This window comes from Letharia lupina (assembly GCF_014066315.1).
Source record: "Letharia lupina isolate WasteWater1 chromosome Unknown contig_20, whole genome shotgun sequence".
Taxonomy (NCBI): domain Eukaryota; kingdom Fungi; phylum Ascomycota; class Lecanoromycetes; order Lecanorales; family Parmeliaceae; genus Letharia; species Letharia lupina.
In genome coordinates, this window is record NW_023502989.1 from 1,401,576 (window position 1) to 1,417,465 (window position 15,890).

General features: G+C 51.1%; 7 protein-coding genes across 7 annotated transcripts; 6 read left to right on the plus strand and 1 right to left on the minus strand.

Annotated features, from left to right (window-relative positions):
* Positions 1–65: 65 nt before the first annotated feature.
* On the plus strand, positions 66–2,346 carry HO133_005241 (uncharacterized protein; the record flags this gene model as incomplete). The annotated part of the gene is made up of 2 exons (XM_037296152.1): positions 66–1,046; positions 1,114–2,346. 2 exons carry the CDS (start codon positions 66–68, stop codon positions 2,344–2,346), a joined length of 2,214 nt encoding a protein of 737 aa, XP_037148850.1.
* A 722-nt stretch (positions 2,347–3,068) lies between these two features.
* HO133_005242 (uncharacterized protein) lies at positions 3,069–4,722 on the plus strand (the record flags this gene model as incomplete). The annotated part of the gene is made up of 2 exons (XM_037296153.1): positions 3,069–3,491; positions 3,553–4,722. The coding sequence occupies 2 exons, from the start codon at positions 3,069–3,071 to the stop codon at positions 4,720–4,722; spliced, it is 1,593 nt and encodes a 530-aa protein (XP_037148851.1).
* A 481-nt stretch (positions 4,723–5,203) lies between these two features.
* Positions 5,204–6,543, minus strand: HO133_005243 (uncharacterized protein; the record flags this gene model as incomplete). The annotated part of the gene is made up of 3 exons (XM_037296154.1): positions 5,204–5,734; positions 5,784–6,071; positions 6,523–6,543. The coding sequence occupies 3 exons, from the start codon at positions 6,541–6,543 to the stop codon at positions 5,204–5,206; spliced, it is 840 nt and encodes a 279-aa protein (XP_037148852.1).
* An 817-nt stretch (positions 6,544–7,360) lies between these two features.
* On the plus strand, positions 7,361–7,989 carry HO133_005244 (uncharacterized protein; the record flags this gene model as incomplete). Its single annotated transcript, XM_037296155.1, has 2 exons — positions 7,361–7,571; positions 7,688–7,989. The coding sequence occupies 2 exons, from the start codon at positions 7,361–7,363 to the stop codon at positions 7,987–7,989; spliced, it is 513 nt and encodes a 170-aa protein (XP_037148853.1).
* Positions 7,990–8,641: 652 nt separating this feature from the next.
* HO133_005245 (uncharacterized protein) lies at positions 8,642–11,348 on the plus strand (the record flags this gene model as incomplete). The annotated part of the gene is made up of 4 exons (XM_037296156.1): positions 8,642–9,526; positions 9,599–9,718; positions 9,770–11,284; positions 11,337–11,348. 4 exons carry the CDS (start codon positions 8,642–8,644, stop codon positions 11,346–11,348), a joined length of 2,532 nt encoding a protein of 843 aa, XP_037148854.1.
* A 297-nt stretch (positions 11,349–11,645) lies between these two features.
* On the plus strand, positions 11,646–12,690 carry HO133_005246 (uncharacterized protein; the record flags this gene model as incomplete). Its single annotated transcript, XM_037296157.1, has 8 exons — positions 11,646–11,691; positions 11,748–11,774; positions 11,823–11,832; positions 11,894–11,906; positions 11,978–12,020; positions 12,075–12,137; positions 12,193–12,602; positions 12,661–12,690. The coding sequence occupies 8 exons, from the start codon at positions 11,646–11,648 to the stop codon at positions 12,688–12,690; spliced, it is 642 nt and encodes a 213-aa protein (XP_037148855.1).
* Positions 12,691–13,556: 866 nt separating this feature from the next.
* Positions 13,557–15,575, plus strand: HO133_005247 (uncharacterized protein; the record flags this gene model as incomplete). The annotated part of the gene is made up of 4 exons (XM_037296158.1): positions 13,557–13,872; positions 13,936–14,057; positions 14,112–15,021; positions 15,076–15,575. 4 exons carry the CDS (start codon positions 13,557–13,559, stop codon positions 15,573–15,575), a joined length of 1,848 nt encoding a protein of 615 aa, XP_037148856.1.
* Between the last annotated feature and the right edge of the window lie 315 nt (positions 15,576–15,890).

Consider the following 15,890-nt stretch of genomic DNA (forward strand, 5'->3'; position numbering starts at 1 on the left):
CATTGCGGGCAACCCAAAGCCATGATCAACTTGGTAGGCTACGGTGACGTTGTAAAACCACGGATATGAACGCGAGTTTAAACATGAGCCTTGATGCGAACAATGAAATCGTCGATGATCTTTCCTCTGGAGACAGCAATCACCCCCAGACGCCCGCAAGCTGCACGCTTTGCCGCCGCCGCAAGGTGAGGTGCGACCGCACCATTCCTTGTGGTAATTGCCAGCGGTCAAAAGCCAAATGCGTCCCATTCATTCCTTTAGGGGTAGCACGAGGAAGGCAAGGCGGAAGGAAGAGAAAGAGAGAGGAGGGAGAATTACTGGAGCGAATTGCGAAATTGGAGGGCTTGGTCAGAAACATCGAAGGACATGAAACGCCACAAAGCGAGCAAGAGAGGACGACTGGCGAGGGTACTGTTGATGCTACCAGTGCCAAGGCAAGCAGTACACCTCGGGGTGTTTACCACCGAAACCAACCTGCAGCGCCACGGCTAGACAAGTATCTGGCAAGTTCGTTCTGGGTGAGTCTGAGCGAAGAAATTCATGGGCTGAAGGACGTGTTCGGCGGATCATCGGATGATGGAGACGAAGACGAGGGCGAGCTGACGCCCTCATCGGACACCTTGAGCTTGGGTCAGCAACACCTGCAACCGTCAAACCATTCGGGATTTGCAATTTTCGGTACAGCGATCGCCGCGGATGTCATTCCTCCAACACCCCATCAGGTCTACACATTCTGTGACATATACTTGGCCAATGTTGACCCAATATTCAAAGTTTTACATGGCCCATCCTTGCGCAAATACCTGCAAGAGAACGCTGAAGGACTTGATTGCAGTCCAGGGCGCGGGGGACTAGATGCATTAAGATTCGCCGTCTACTACGCTGCCGTTACAAGTATGGATAGTGGGGAGTGCAGACATCGAATCGGCGAAGATAGGACAATACTGTTGGCAAGATACCGGACAGGAATCGAGTCAGCATTGATGAAGACGGACTTCCTAAACACGGTCGAAATGTCGACCTTGCAGGCATTGGCTATATATCTGGTAGGCGCTTGTCTAATAGCATGAGAATTACAATTTTCGTCGACGGCCCTAGCTTACGGTGAGATAGGTATCTGTGCGTGCCAATGATAGCAGCCGTCTCATGTGGACGCTCACAAGCCTTGCAGTCCGCATAGCTGAGGCTATGGGTTTGCATAACGACAGCACTGCTTCGTTATTTCGACCCTTTGAGCATGAAATGCGACGGCGCTTATGGTGGCAGATATGTGACCTCGACTCTCACGCAGCCGATGACCGTGCGTCAAGTACCGTAATTGCCGCTGACTCCTTTAGCACGAGATTGCCTCTACACATCAATGACGAGGATATAAGTCTCAACTCATTCGAGGAGGTGAAAGAAAGGGAGGGTTATACGGACATGACCTTTGCACTGAGCTGTAACGAGGTGTTGGACGCGACAAGGAAATTATCATACGTACCCGCAAGGGAAGTCGCTCATTCCCAGGCCAGATCTGAAGAGGTGCGGGGCCAGCGGGTAGACACTGTCATCAACCTGCAGCGGCACATTGAAGAGAAATATCTGCGTCATCTCGACCCGACTCGTCCATTTCACTGGTTTACAAGGATGGTAGGAGACATCACTATTGCCATCCTGTGGCTTTTCGTTTACCGGCCTATGAAAAGACGCCCGGGTAGTGTCCCCTCATCTCAGATTGCGCATCCAGACATCCTTCGGCTTTCGGTCGATGTCCTCGAGAGAGCCCGTCAACTGGAAACAGATCCAGCGGTAAGTCCGTTCAGATGGCTGTGCCAAACTTATGTGCAATGGCACCCTTTAGCAGTGACCATTGCTGAGCTGTGTGTCAAGACGGAGGGCCCAATGGTCGAGAGGGCATGGGCGGTCGTTGAGACCGCTTTCCAGCAAATGGCGCAGCACGTGGCGGATTCGAACAAGGGCATGCTTTGGCGGCCAATCAAGAAGCTGATGAACAGGGCACGAGGAGTGAGACAGAAGCACCTCACCTCTCGCTCCGCAATTACGACCCCTTCATCATCACTAGCGGCCTTGAATAAAATCGAACAGAAGGGCCCTTCGATCAGCACGGCGTATTCTAATCTTGAGATCAAGGGCTATACACAGTGGCCGACGAAGAGTATGACGCCTCCCATCCTAGAATATCAGCAGGCCAATCCCATTGCAACCTCGGAACCCTTCGATTGGGATCCCTGGCTTACCGCTGCGACGACCCAGAGCCAGTATAACACTAACATGGACGATATGGCATGGACGAATTGGGAAGACTTCATAGACGATTTTCAAGCACAAGGTGACACGGCATGAGGATTCAATGCCTGTACACCAGAATCCTCGAGCGCCTGGGTGTGACAAGATAAACCCCATACCTACTGGATTTGACGTTTAGGGTGCATCAGATAGACTCTGCGTCACTGATTAAATGAACAGTTCGACGTTGTGGCACTCGGAGAGAGACGTCGGGATGAACGCATGTGTCCGGGAGCCCGATCCTGCTTACGGCGACGCCACAAGCATCAGGTTCATGATGTTTGGTAGGGCTCATACAATGGAGAAGAATATCTTGACTGCTAGATGAACATGGCCATGATGATTCAGTGATTCCGGATCTTTGGGTCAAGAAAACAAAATCCGACGGTACGCTAGTACATATGTGGTTAGCGACTGTGTCAAGAATCAAACACCGACAGCGCGCGGAGTCGGATTCCACCTGAACCTGTACCAACGTGCTTGTAAATCAAAGACTCTTACTTGCACTATCGACAAGCATGAGTGCAAACTCCATCCTTCCAGCGGTGGCTTGTACCGAAAGCATCGCACTTCGGACAATGAATTCTCGGAGTAGTGCGCAACAGCCATGCTCTTGCTCAATGACGCGATGAACTTTCTGCCTTTCTTGTTAATCACCTTTCTCGCATATCTTTCATATATATTAGACCACTGTCCTTTGGCAATCTTGTTTCGTGGAAGAAAGAATCAGATCCTTTCCCTTCTTCATTTCATCAAAGCCAATAAGCAAATCACGCTCCATGAAGGACCTCTTCCGAGAAACGGTGTTTGGACGCCTGGTCCACTTTGCATCTGGAGGCTCGTTCTTCAGTCGCGATGAAGAGCTTGATCCATCGTCCATCCTGCGATATAGCTTTGACAACTCTGAGTCTTCATCAAGGTCAGGCATCAAGGCAACTCAGACCGAGACAGAGAAAGGCAAAGACAAGAGTTTGGTCGAGTGGGCAGAGAATGATCCTCATAATCCGAGGAACTGGTCCACGCCCAAAAAGGTGTTCGTCACATGGCAGATCTGCCTCTTGACGACTTCTGTGTACATTGGATCCGCCATCTACACCGCTGGGCTTCCCGGTATTCAGGAGCAATTTCATGTCAGCGAAGTCAAGGCTCTCCTAGGCTTGACCCTCTTTGTGCTGGGCTATGCGCTTGGTCCAATGGTGTGGGTGAGCAGACCCTTGGCCTCACTTGTAAGCAGCAGCAGATCTAATCAAGACGTCCGCTTAGGCGCCTATGTCGGAGATCCCCTACATTGGCCGTAATCCCGTCTATATCGGAACCTTATTCGCATTCGTCCCCCTCCAGCTCGGCGTGATATACGCTAAGAACTTTTCGATGCTTTTGGCATTCCGGTTCATCACTGGTTTTGTTGGAAGCCCCGTCCTAGCCACTGGAGGAGCCACTATTGCAGACTTATACAAGCCTTCAAAGCAAGTATACGGGATCGCAATTTGGGGTATCTCAGCGGTACTCGGTCCAGCCATGGGTCCTCTCGTTGGTGGCTTTGCCGCTGAAAGTAAGGGCTGGCAATGGCCTCTCTGGGAGCTCATGTGGCTCTCCGGCTTCTGCTTGGTCTTCCTCGTCTTCTTCCTCCCAGAGACCAGCTCCAGCAATATCATCTACCGCCGCACTGTCCACATCCGCAAGGCTACCGGCAACACCAACCTCAAATGCGAGCCAGAGCTCGAAGCCGAAGGCATGTCCACACAAGAAATCCTCCTCATGGTCTTCGTCCGGCCTCTCACCCTCACCCTGAAGGAACCCATTTGCTTCGCGCTCAACCTCTACATCGCCCTCGCCTATGGTATCCTCTACCTCTGGTTCGAGTCCTTCCCCATCGTCTTCGGCAATATCTACCACTTCTCCCAGGGCCTCGAAGGCCTCGCCTTCCTCGGCATCCTCATCGGCGCCATTGTCGTCTTGGTGCCCTTTTACTACTACAGCTATAGATTCGTCGAGCCCCAATTCAACGCAAATGGCGAACTCCGGCCCGAGATCCGTCTGCAGCCCGCTATGGTCGGCGCGTTCTTCATCCCCGCCTGCCTGTTCTGGTTCGGCTGGACGTCGCGCGCGTCGATCCATTGGATCGTGCCGATCATTGGCACATCGCTCTTTTCCATAGGCACGTTCCTACTCTTTATGGCCGTGCTTGGCTACCTGGGCGATGCGTACCCGAAGCACGTGGCGTCGGTTTATGCATCCAACGATTTGGTGCGGTCCGGGTTCGGGGCGGCGTTTCCGCTGTTCGCGAATGCCATGTATTCGAAGCTAGGGGTCGCGTGGGCGAGCAGCCTGCTGGGGTTTTTGGCGATTGCGTTCATCCCGATCCCGTTTGTCCTGTACTTTTATGGGCGGAGGATTAGGTTGAGCAGTAAGATGGCGAGGCATGATTTGTAGGATAGATTCGTTGGCCATTCTTGTGATCTCGCACAGTATCTATCTCTAGCAGACTGAACGATCCTAGTCTATCCACCTAGGGGCCAACGCAAAAGCATCATACATTTAGTTAATAGTCCATTTCGAACAATTTCAACCCTTCGTCCAAACAGTTTCCCGCAAGGCTTTGTAGATTATCTCGCAACCTCTGAGATCCAGGAACATTGTTACTTGCCAGGAACCCAAGGTTGACAGGAGAGCCCTTACTCACAAAAACCACGTTACCGCCCATCTTCCTTTCATTCAAAAGGCTCTAACTTTCCTCGTCCTTCATCAGCTTCCATTGAACTGGCCCAGGCTATCTGTCAACGAGCGTCTGAGTATCCCAATTCCCCTCCTCGGGTTGCTCCACCTGTGCTGCAGCCATGGTCATGACTCTGCCGACTTCGAAAGCTGAAGCATACGATGTTGGGTGATGCCGACGATGCAGGGGTCAGATGCCCTACGTCCCCTTAGTATTCCCACTGTAAGAACCCAGTTCTCTTTCAGCTTCCTGTTCCGCTCCGGAACGCCGTAACGCAGACCACAGAGCTTCTCTTGCCTTGACAGTCCTCGGATGCTCAGGGCCTGCCCTGCGCTTCAAGCTCTTGACCACGGCGACTCTATTGCGCATGCTCTTCTTCGTAACAAACATCATGACCGGGGCCCAGGCTTTTCTTCGAGTTGTCTTATATCTTGCGAACATTGAAAATCCTCGCACTTTCTTGTCCCCGTCAGGTTCTTTCTTATAGCATCCCAAATTTTGTTCAATAGAGCTCAAAATTTCCCCAGTCGATTCGGTAGACGGATGATCTGCTCCAAGCGTCTTCTCCTTCGTGCTCAGCATGCGCTGGTGGATCTCCCTCACTGCTTCCCACTCCCCCGCGAAGCGTAATGAGGCGGTCAGATTTGAAAGCGACCGTAGCGTGAGCTGATGATCAAACCCAAGGGGTTTCTTCCCAGTCGGAATACCACTTTTCCCAGCGCGGGAGCACTTGTTGGTAGATGTCATTGTCATTAGCATAGGACTGAGTATGCAGAACCTCGTTTAAGTTCTCGACGCTCATGAGATAGTTTGCTTCCTTTCGCGATCGCACGGCTTCTTCAGCTAGTGCCACGGCTGTGTGGTAACTGCCTCGCGTTTTGAAGTACCACGACAGCTTCTCCACTAGATCAGCTTGCGAAAGGTCTTCCTTAGCTAAATACTGCCCATTGCCGTAGACGGCTTGGGCATGTGGTAGGTATAAGTCACACAGGTCAAGTGTTTCGGGGCCTGCGGGGGAGATTTCTCTGATACCGTTCTTAGGGAGGTCTCGACTCAAGCTTTGAATCTACCGTGGGCTTTTAGCCAGTTGCGCGTCGCTAGATGCACCAATCTATGCATACTAAACATCGTGCTAGTCCTGTCTGTGGTAACAAGGCTATATGCTTTGAGAAGACCCAAAGCGTTCATAGCCTTCACCAAGCTCGTAGGCAAGGGAAGGAGACTTTAGGAACAGCTTGGTCGTCTAGTCAGGCCATGTAAGATAAGATATCCGCGGCGACGGGCTTAGACCGGTTGATTTGATCGAAAGATACTGCCTATGTGGATATAATAGGAATTAGGGCGTCATCATCTCTTCCAGGATCCGTAAATCTCTCGGCCAAGAGCTCTGTTCTGGATGCCTCGCTGTGACTGCACACTTGGAGGTACTCTGAAATAGTGATGGAGTTTTCCGCAATGTATGATCCGGCTTGAGACAAGGCAAGGGGCAGCTATTCCAAACAATCAAGAAGCTCAACGATATCATCGCGGTTGGACATGAATTCGCCTGAACGGGATTTCTAAATTTGCTCGGCGTCCGCGGGATCCATTTTTGGCAGTATGATAAGCCCAGTCGCAGTAACAAATTTGATGCCAGCTTTCTTGTTTCAAGTTGTGAAAAGGATGGAGCCGTTGGAAGACTGCGGAAGAAATTCGGATGAACCCTTCAGTACGAGAGGCCGGTCAGCTTCTCGATTGCCAAACAGCATGTCAGTATCATCCGCGCTATCCACAACGAGTAAGCATGTGCCAGCATCGTTACTGCTGAGCCAATCCTTGATTGATTGCTTGGGGTCATAAACGGAGTCGTTGAATCCAGATATCCTCGCAAGTCTACCAATTTGAAGGTAGTCTTATTCGAAGCGCGAAGCACTGCTGGCATTCATCCAAAATACTGAGAGTTGAGGCTCCATTTCAAGACGGCGGTAAGCATACTCCAAGGCGACCTGGGACTTCCTACGAGCGGCGTAAGCAAGTGGGCTGTTAGAAAAGACTCAAAGAATCCAGATTACCCTATTCCACCCAAACCAGCTAGAGCAACGCGAGTGTGTCCAACATGCCTCTCAAGTCTGGCACCAAGATCCTCGATTTGAAAGTCCCGCCCAACGAATGTTGAATTTCTAGCGAAAGGTATTAGTAGAAGAGCCCGTAGAAAATTCGCTTTGGATCCCGTTGTTGAGATTGGCTGACTTAATTAGCTGCTAGTCATGTCAGTGGCCCGGTTGGTAGTTACAGGGAAATGGTACCAGGAGGCGCTGCATATCATCTTGCATCCGCGGGAGCAGTTCATCATGAATAGCCGCTACTTTACCAGAAATGGCGGGCAACTCATCATGGACTGTTGTGATGACTTCCCTCGAGATCTGTCGCTATGGCTGGCAGTTCATCAATCCTGTTTGGTACGGTTCTTACTTTGCGAATGCTGTTCTTGATAGCAGGAAGCTCCTGAGAGATGCGCAGTCTGCACTTCGACAAACTCGAGATGAATCGTATGCAGTAGTGCGGCATACGAAGAAGCCAGCGACTTGTACAACGCCGTCTTGAAAGGTCGAGAAGAGGTGCTTCTACAAGACCATCCCGCCACACTATCAGCTAGAACTGACGTGGCTACGATTTTACGACTACGTGGGTAATTCGAAGAAGCGGAGACGCTCGAGCGTGAGACACTGAAGAAAGCAAAGACATTGCTCGAGAGGGATCACCCAATCGTACTTGCAAGTCGAGAGAGCCTGGCGTGTATCCTGTGGGCGCAGAAAGACGCTAATGCCAAGTCGAAGGAAGCCATTGAGCAAATCAAAGAGGTGTTGAAAGCGAGAGAGAAACGACAGGGATGGAGCCATACTGACACACAGGGGACCGCCAATCTCGCTATAGGGATGACAGCCGAAGGGAAAGAAAAGGAGAAGCTTAAAAAGAAGATCGTGAAGAGTTCTACTGTGTTGTAACGGACAACGGTTCCAATGCTGCGTAAGTGGCGAATGAGGATTTGAGCTTTATGCCGCAGGCCGAAGCTTGGATATGAAGCGTATGAGAGAATTCTTGAATGATGCATGATACCATACTTGACATGCATGTTGCTTTGTCTTTCTCTCACTTCTGATAGTGACACGTTCTTACCATTCAAGTATTCCAGCAGTATGTTGTAGTCATACATAGCAATAGAGTATGTTGTACGAGTACCAGAATAGTACAGGTTCGCCAAGCCCAAAAGCTTGGGCTTTGGGGCTTGGCCAAGTGTCTAATTATAGCCAAGCCGAGGGACCCAACATTCACTGAATTGCATGGCTGTTTTTGGTTTTCCATTGTCCGACTTTCACAATTACTCCCCTCGCAGAACTAGAAACAATTGCTGATGAATCCTCATTCTCCTCACTTCTGATAGAGAAGACGCATCAGCAAAGAAAACAAAGCTTTTTTTGTTCTTCATCACTGAAATCGCTTTGAAGGCGCAACCTGCTGATTGACTGCCAGGATGTGTCCGAAACTTCCAACGGCCACATTTGCTCAATAAATCTACTCGTGAAGGAATCTCTTGATATCTATAGATCGGCTCAGCCGCAACGGGAGTGTTTGAGGGTCCTCGTGTTCGCGTCGGGCATGGGAAGTCAGCAAGGCCCGCGCCCAGCTCTGGGTGCTACCTTCTATCCGGGAGGTGTCGATGACTTTTATATGCCAGGAGTCATCTCTCCTTCGCCTCAAAGGATCACACCAGAAGTTCCCGGTAAAATCCAGGACAATCTCGCCCATCTAGAGCTTGATGATGCACCGGGCGATGGCTTGTCTGGACTGCAGTCACCCTCTCCCGCAAGCGGAAAACAAGGCATCATGACACCCTCCTTCCCAAGCAAGAAATCGTCCTTCTCGAACCTCAATGTGACCGACGGTTCAAGTCAGCACCAGATCTACCATACTCAACCTCACAATCAATCTCAAGGCCATGGAGCACATAATGTTGACGCAAATGAACAACCAACGTTTTCGCCATTTCCCCCACTTCGCAACCGCCCAGCGAACGTTCCCCCGTCAGTTGAAGAGAAGGAAGGCATCCTCGAAAGTGCGCGCACACCTGTCTTGAGTTCAGATGATCCGGAGATGCAGTTGAGCTGGGCTCAAGACACCCTAGTCTACGTTGAAATTGCGGCCCAAAACGAAGTACGGATCTCTGAAAACCAAGCAGCAAGGCCTCGAACACCTCATACAGAGCATCAACTGCGGGTAGATGCCATCAACATTGTGTCATTCCTGGCTGATCAGCACCACCCCAAAGCAGAATTTATGAAAGGCATGTGGCTGGAATTTGGCAAATTCAATTATCGAGTAGACAAGAAAGAAGCATTCCGATGTTATCAGCGGGCAGCACAGAAAGGATATGCAAGAGCCGAATATCGGATAGGCATGCAATTCGAAAGCTACAATGATCCTGAGAAAGCAATAAAGCATTACACTTTGGGTCTACAAGCCGGTGACTCCGCCTCTTACTATGTAAGCTGAATTCTTTTCTGCGCTGGTATACACACACGCTGTGTGTTTGAGAAACTGGGCTGACAGGCATAGCGTCTCGGAATGATGACTCTTCTCGGGCAACATGGCCAGCCTCTGAATTATGAACGAGGCGTTAAGCTTATTAGCTACTCGGTTCAGACTGCTGACGAGAACGCACCCCAAGGAGCATACGTGAGGCCTACACATTCCGGTAGCTATGGCAGGGACTGATCAGCTCGGCAGGTTTTCGGCATGCTGCAAGCCCACGAATTAGCCCAGATTAACCTACCCGAGGAGTGCCTACCATTGAATATTACCGGTGCCAGGTTCAATATAGAGAAAGCCGCGTACCTAGGGTTTGCGAAGGCACAGAGCAAGATGGGCTTGGCGTATGAGCTCTGCCAGCTTGGCTGCGAATTCGACCCTGCTCTTTCACTTCATTACAGCGCCTTGGCTGCTAAACAAGGCGAGCCCGAAGCCGAAATGGGCATCAGCAAATGGTTCCTGTGCGGATTCGAAGGCATGTTCGAGAAGAACGAAGAATTGGCTTTCACGTACGCGCAGCGTGCAGCACAAAGTGGATTGGCAACTGCAGAATTCGCAATGGGCTACTTTTGCGAAATTGGTATCTACGTCCCCATGAATCTCAAGGAATCTAGATCATGGTACGAGAAGGCAGCGGATCATGGCAATAAAGACGCTACAGCAAGAATTAACGACATATCTCGCTCAAACACTTTGTCTAAGAAAGATCATCAGAACATTGCAGTCGCCAAAATCCAATCACAGTATGGCTCACACAGGGGAAAAAGGCCTGAACGCTTCAAGAACCCTCCGACGGCCATGCCTACAATAGCGGACAATCCCATTGACATGCCAGAACCAAACCTACCCAGACCGAAACCTGGGGCAAATCCATCTTATGCGTATAGAACCGCAGACAATCCAGCTCCACGGCCTGCTTCCGCCGCCCAATACCCCATGGACAATGGCCGAGGCCGACCTCCACAAAGGCCAGCAAATGGATCAAGCTATGCCAATCCCAGTGTCCCCATTAACCCGGACGCCCGGCCAACTTCAGCGGCCGCATCAGAAGTTTCATTTGGCGATAATAACTACAGAGGTTCAGCTTACCCCACATTCCAACCTGCTCAATCTAGTATAGCTGTTGAAAACATTGGAGGTGGGCGTGGAAGAGTTGGCCCAGCATATGGAGGTTCTGGTGTGCAACGCCCTCCTCAGGGTTACCAGCAGGCCAATTCTGGTTATACAAGTCCGCGTCTTCCCGGATCTCCTGCCTTGAAGAGCTCAAGACCGCCGAGTGGGCAGCCTCCTGCGATAGATATCGGTTACTCGGCTCCTCCAGACCCATCAGGTGCCGACCGCAAGAGGAGACAACAAAGATCGGATAATGCGAACATGCCTCCGCCCAGACACCCAAGCTACGACGTCTCAGCAGGCCGACCACAGGACAGACTATCAGGTCTACCGCATTCACAGACCATGCCCGCATTCAACCGTCCCGATAGTGCGCAAGTGAAGCCTAATCCTTCCGGAAGGCAAGGCGTATCTCGACAGGATATGCCTCCGAGAGTTGATAGTGCAGCATTCTTACCGAACATTCCTCCCAAAGCACCCAACCTGGATCGACCAGCTGCTACACCACCTCCCAGTGGTCTTGTATCGAAGCCCCCGGGTAAAGGTCCGAAAACGTTCCAAGAGATGGGTGTACCGGCAACAAAGCAAGAAGGTGATTGTGTAAGTTGGCCCAGATTCGATGGTGTTGATACATGTACTTACCGCGTGGCAGGTCATTATGTAAATTCAGAGTGCATGGAGAATTTAATGCATTGCGAGGAAAGAGATACCCGGATCTGCTGAATTTAGCATTTGATCGAGCGTTACTATTGCATATGGAAGAAATGAAGGGAATGTCGTTTTTTGGGTAGATGGAAAACACTACGAACATACTAAATCATAAGCGAGAATTCAAAACCAAGTTGCCGCTTGACCGATGTTTGCTCAGACATTTTCCCCACCTAAGAATTCGTCCGCACACCAAACTCGATATCATCATTGTTAAGACTACGCAGTAGAATTTCTCCTCGGTGTTGGAGCAATGGCTCCTCGCAAGGAGAAGACGGAGAAAGCCACGGCAGATCAAGGTGACGACAACCGGTCATTTCAGCCCCGGGACTCGGGAGTTAACGCTGCAGTGTAGGAACTGCAATGATCATTGAATACCTGAGTACGTCTCATCTCGACTCGGACCCGTGCCAACTGCTGATCTTCGCAGAGAAGCAGAAGTTCGTGGACCCGTTGGCTCTCGGTGATTGAAGTTTGACTGAAATTGCCCTTTGACATCAGCCGGCCCTACTCTGTGAGCGACATTCCAATCCATTGACCATCGCTATCATCGGATCCCAAGCTCTAACGCCTGTTGCCATGCAGGCAACGGATATCTCAGCCAACTTGCACAACAAAGTCACCAAGAGTAGGATCGGTGCGACATGATTCTGTGAGATGGGAATGGCTTACGCCATCTTAGCCTACGCTGCCAAAGTCTTGAAGGAACTCCATGAATGCCAGGTGGTCGCTGGGAAGGGCGCTGGTACGATAGCTGCCCAGACTCATCTGAAGCAAGCCGTCAACTTTACGAAACGCAGGAAAGCAGTGGGTCTATCATGCTATCCAAGACCCCGACGACGCCATGAGTCTCGAAGACCTCGCAACTATGGACAAGGAAATCGCAGACCTCCGTGCAACCATCGCTACCGCCAAAGCCAACGAAAAGCTCATGCGAGCAAATCTCGTCTCCGTCAACGCTACACTCTCTACCGACGAACTCCGCAGCAGTGTGTCACTGCTAGAATTGGAGAAGAAGGAGATAATTGCACGGCTGGGTCCTTTGAGGTCAGGCAATGTGAAGCCGGTGTTGCCAGAGGAGAAGGAGGCGGTGGACAAGGCGTGGAGGGAGTGGTCGAGGAAGGCGAGTTCAAGGAAGAAGATTTGCATGGAGCTCTGGGCCATCAGTACTGAAGAGATGGAGCCGGGGAAGACGAGGAAGGAACTCTGGGTATGAGTGCTGCTTTGTGTGACATGGCATGTCTTTTGCTAAGACTGATCGATTGCAGGAAGAGCTAGGTCTAGAAGGTGATGAGTAGCCGTCATGCATCATGGGGCCAGGCTTGAGCAGGTGGCCTTGATTCAAGAGGATTACAACGGTCGATCTAACGTTGCTATTGTGCCAGAGCTTACTCAGCCATAAGGGAGGAAGCTTATTAGCACGGGATCAGATTGTCATTAGCTGCAGGTCAGGGAAGCGCTCTTTACAAAGAGGATGCGGAAGCAAAGCATCGGATAGATTAGCGTTCGATGTCTTCCTGATCTCGATGGCCGCTGTCAAGTATTCATGTCATCAGGATGCCATTATAGTCAGTCTTTATTTTTGTGAATGGGTCATGTGCAGCGTTGGACAGTCCTCGTGACAGGTCGATCTGGTCTCATCGTGTCTCATCACTGCCAAAAGAATTAGATGTGAATTTGTTGAGTTGAGATGATTCAAATATAGAGTACCTCGACCTTTCTTTCTTTCTTTCTTCCTCGAGTTATGCAAGAAGCGCGTTGTACATGTAAAGTACATGTCCTTGGCGTGAGAGATACACGGTACTGGTGGGAGAAGGATAAAGTACGGGAGAATAATACTGTATCTGAAATTCGAAAGATTCATTGGGCCGGCACGCTAAGATAAAACGTTGTGGAGATCCGATAAGATTAGCGGATTTAGACCCTGGTTCAAGTTCAGCAATTCTACCTTCTACCTACTTTCTACCCTACTACTTTACTTTACCTTACTTTACCTTACTTTACTCTACAAGCCTCTCACTCTTCAACTCAATCAAAACCCGAACAAGTCCATTATCTCCTCACAGTGCTCCAACAACACCAAATCTTTTATCTTTTTCTTCTTTCCCCGCGGCATCATCCTTCCCTACAATCTTTCCAGTCGCGTCCAATCATACGCGCCCTCATGGCGCCCTTCCTTCCTCCGCAATCCGCCTCGAGACCCCTGCCCGATTTCCTGCCAAGCTCCCCACCCGACCAAGCAATCTTCAACAACCTTCCGCAACAAACAAGCTCTACCCAAAACGGCAATGGTGATAGCATACAGCATCGGCAGTCTGCAGACTTTAGGGCAAATGGGGCGGCAGCATACACGAATGGCAATGGCGCTATGCCCGTTCCAAACGGCCTGCCTCATCAGATTCCGAACGGAGGCTCACGACATAGAGGTACAATGAGTCTGGGAGCATTTGATGGTCCACGAAGTCCTCCAAACACTAAAAGTAAGGCCTCATACCGGTACAACGCATAGGCTGCGACAAGACGGACTGATCGGTGCCACGCAGATACTTCACATGTCCCTTGCAAATTCTTCAGAACAGGACAGTGCCAAGCTGGGAAAGCCTGCCCCTTCTCACACTCGACTGACCTCACAACCGCCGATACGCCTTGTAAATACTTTGCCAAGGTACGAGGAGCTGAACTCAAGGTCCTCAAGGCCATGTACTGACTCATCGGCTAGGGCAACTGCAAGTTCGGGGCAAAATGCGCACTGGCACACATCCTTCCAAATGGCAGAAGGGTCAATCGACCGAACGGACCTGTTGGAGGGCAGCTCAATCTCGGCGGCCGGCTGGATCCTCAATTATACCAGCAATCAGATCCTGCTTTAGCACACTCACTCCTAGCTCAGCAAGCGAACGGAGCTCCACTACCTTTTGGTCATCAGATCCCTTCGTATGCCGAGAATGAATACGCCATACAACAGAAACTTCACGATAACGTGCCAATAATAGACACGGGCTACACATCACGCCATGATTCTACGTATGGCTCTCCACGGGACGATAGTCGGTTACCAATTTCGCCCGTTGCCCACCTCAGTGCCCTTGACGCGCCCATGCCAGCCTCTTTCGATAGTCAGGGGATTTCCTACATCGCCAGACACGGCGCCGTTGCGGCGTCTGTCCCTTCCAAATTTGGCCTCGAATCGCCTCCTGGATCACTACCGAAGAAAGTTGTTCAACCTACGGACGCGGTCCGGAACTTACACAGCTCAGTATATCCAAGAGAGGCCCGTACAAAGGGTCCAGACCTAGGATCATCACCTTTAGGATCGGGCGATGAAGGGTTTGGACAGCGCATTATGCATTCTAAAAGAATAGCCAGACCTGGCATGATGTCGGCAAGTCTACCCAGAGGTCGAGGGCATGTGAGTGATGACTGGGATGATGGCTTTATCTTTGGTGGAGAAGAGGACTTTCTGCCCACCAGCCTTGACGATCTACTTACCCCACAAGAAAAGATGCGAAGGCTATCGAGAACGGAAAAGGAACCCAAAAACATACGCGACAGTCCCAGTGGGCTGGGCACCCCGGCCGACTCATCGAGTAAAGTGGGCTCTCCAGGCACAGGCAGCCCGTCCCGCTACGGTACATTTTTTGCCCGTCAAAAGCAGGATGAAAGCAGCAATAACGCAGCTTCAGCATTCGGACACGTTGGCTCTCCCCTCCGGAACTCCTCTCTTCACACGCTCGCCAGCCCGCCTCTCCGTGCCACGAAAGTCCCGGGTGACACGTCGCCAGCCTTCGCCAGCCCACCTCGCCAATCCTCCATGTCCATGATATCCCAGCAACTGGCACGTGCACGGATCTCGTCTCAAGCAGCAGAGTCGAATGAGAATGCCAACCCTATTACTAATCACAACAGCAGTCTCCAGCCTGGTTTGACCCGCCACGCTTCCTTATCCTCCATTCCCACGAATCGCGTGCTCTCGTCATCTAGCGCCGGCGGCACTGGCAGGATCGATGAGGAGCAAGGGGAGGGCGTCTTCTCTATGGAAGAAGAAGAGGACGATAATCGGAAACGATACAGTGGGAACGCGTGGGGCTACAACTCCGGGAAAGCCTCTCCTCGGTTGGGCGCCATCGGCTCTGGTAGAGGCGGTGGTGCGGAAGGGAAGGATTACTGGAACGGAATGGCATGAATGGCCCACACTGTTGAGAACTGGATTCTTGCATCGAAAAGCTACAGTGCTTGACGATACCTTCGCCTGTGTTCTAGAAGACATTGGAAAGGGCCGCACGACGCTCGTCGCGATGATTAGCACGTGAACCGGACATGATCTTGGGCGGCTTGGATGACTAGCGGTTAGCGTGCATTTGCTTGATGCTCGCATTTGAAGCGGTGGAGCATCTGCCGGATGCAGACGGGCGTTTGGAGCTCCGTGGTCCCTTAGGGATCGTACGAGGTAAATAGCACAAAGAGCTTAAGCCGCTCCTGAAAATAGATGAGCAAATAG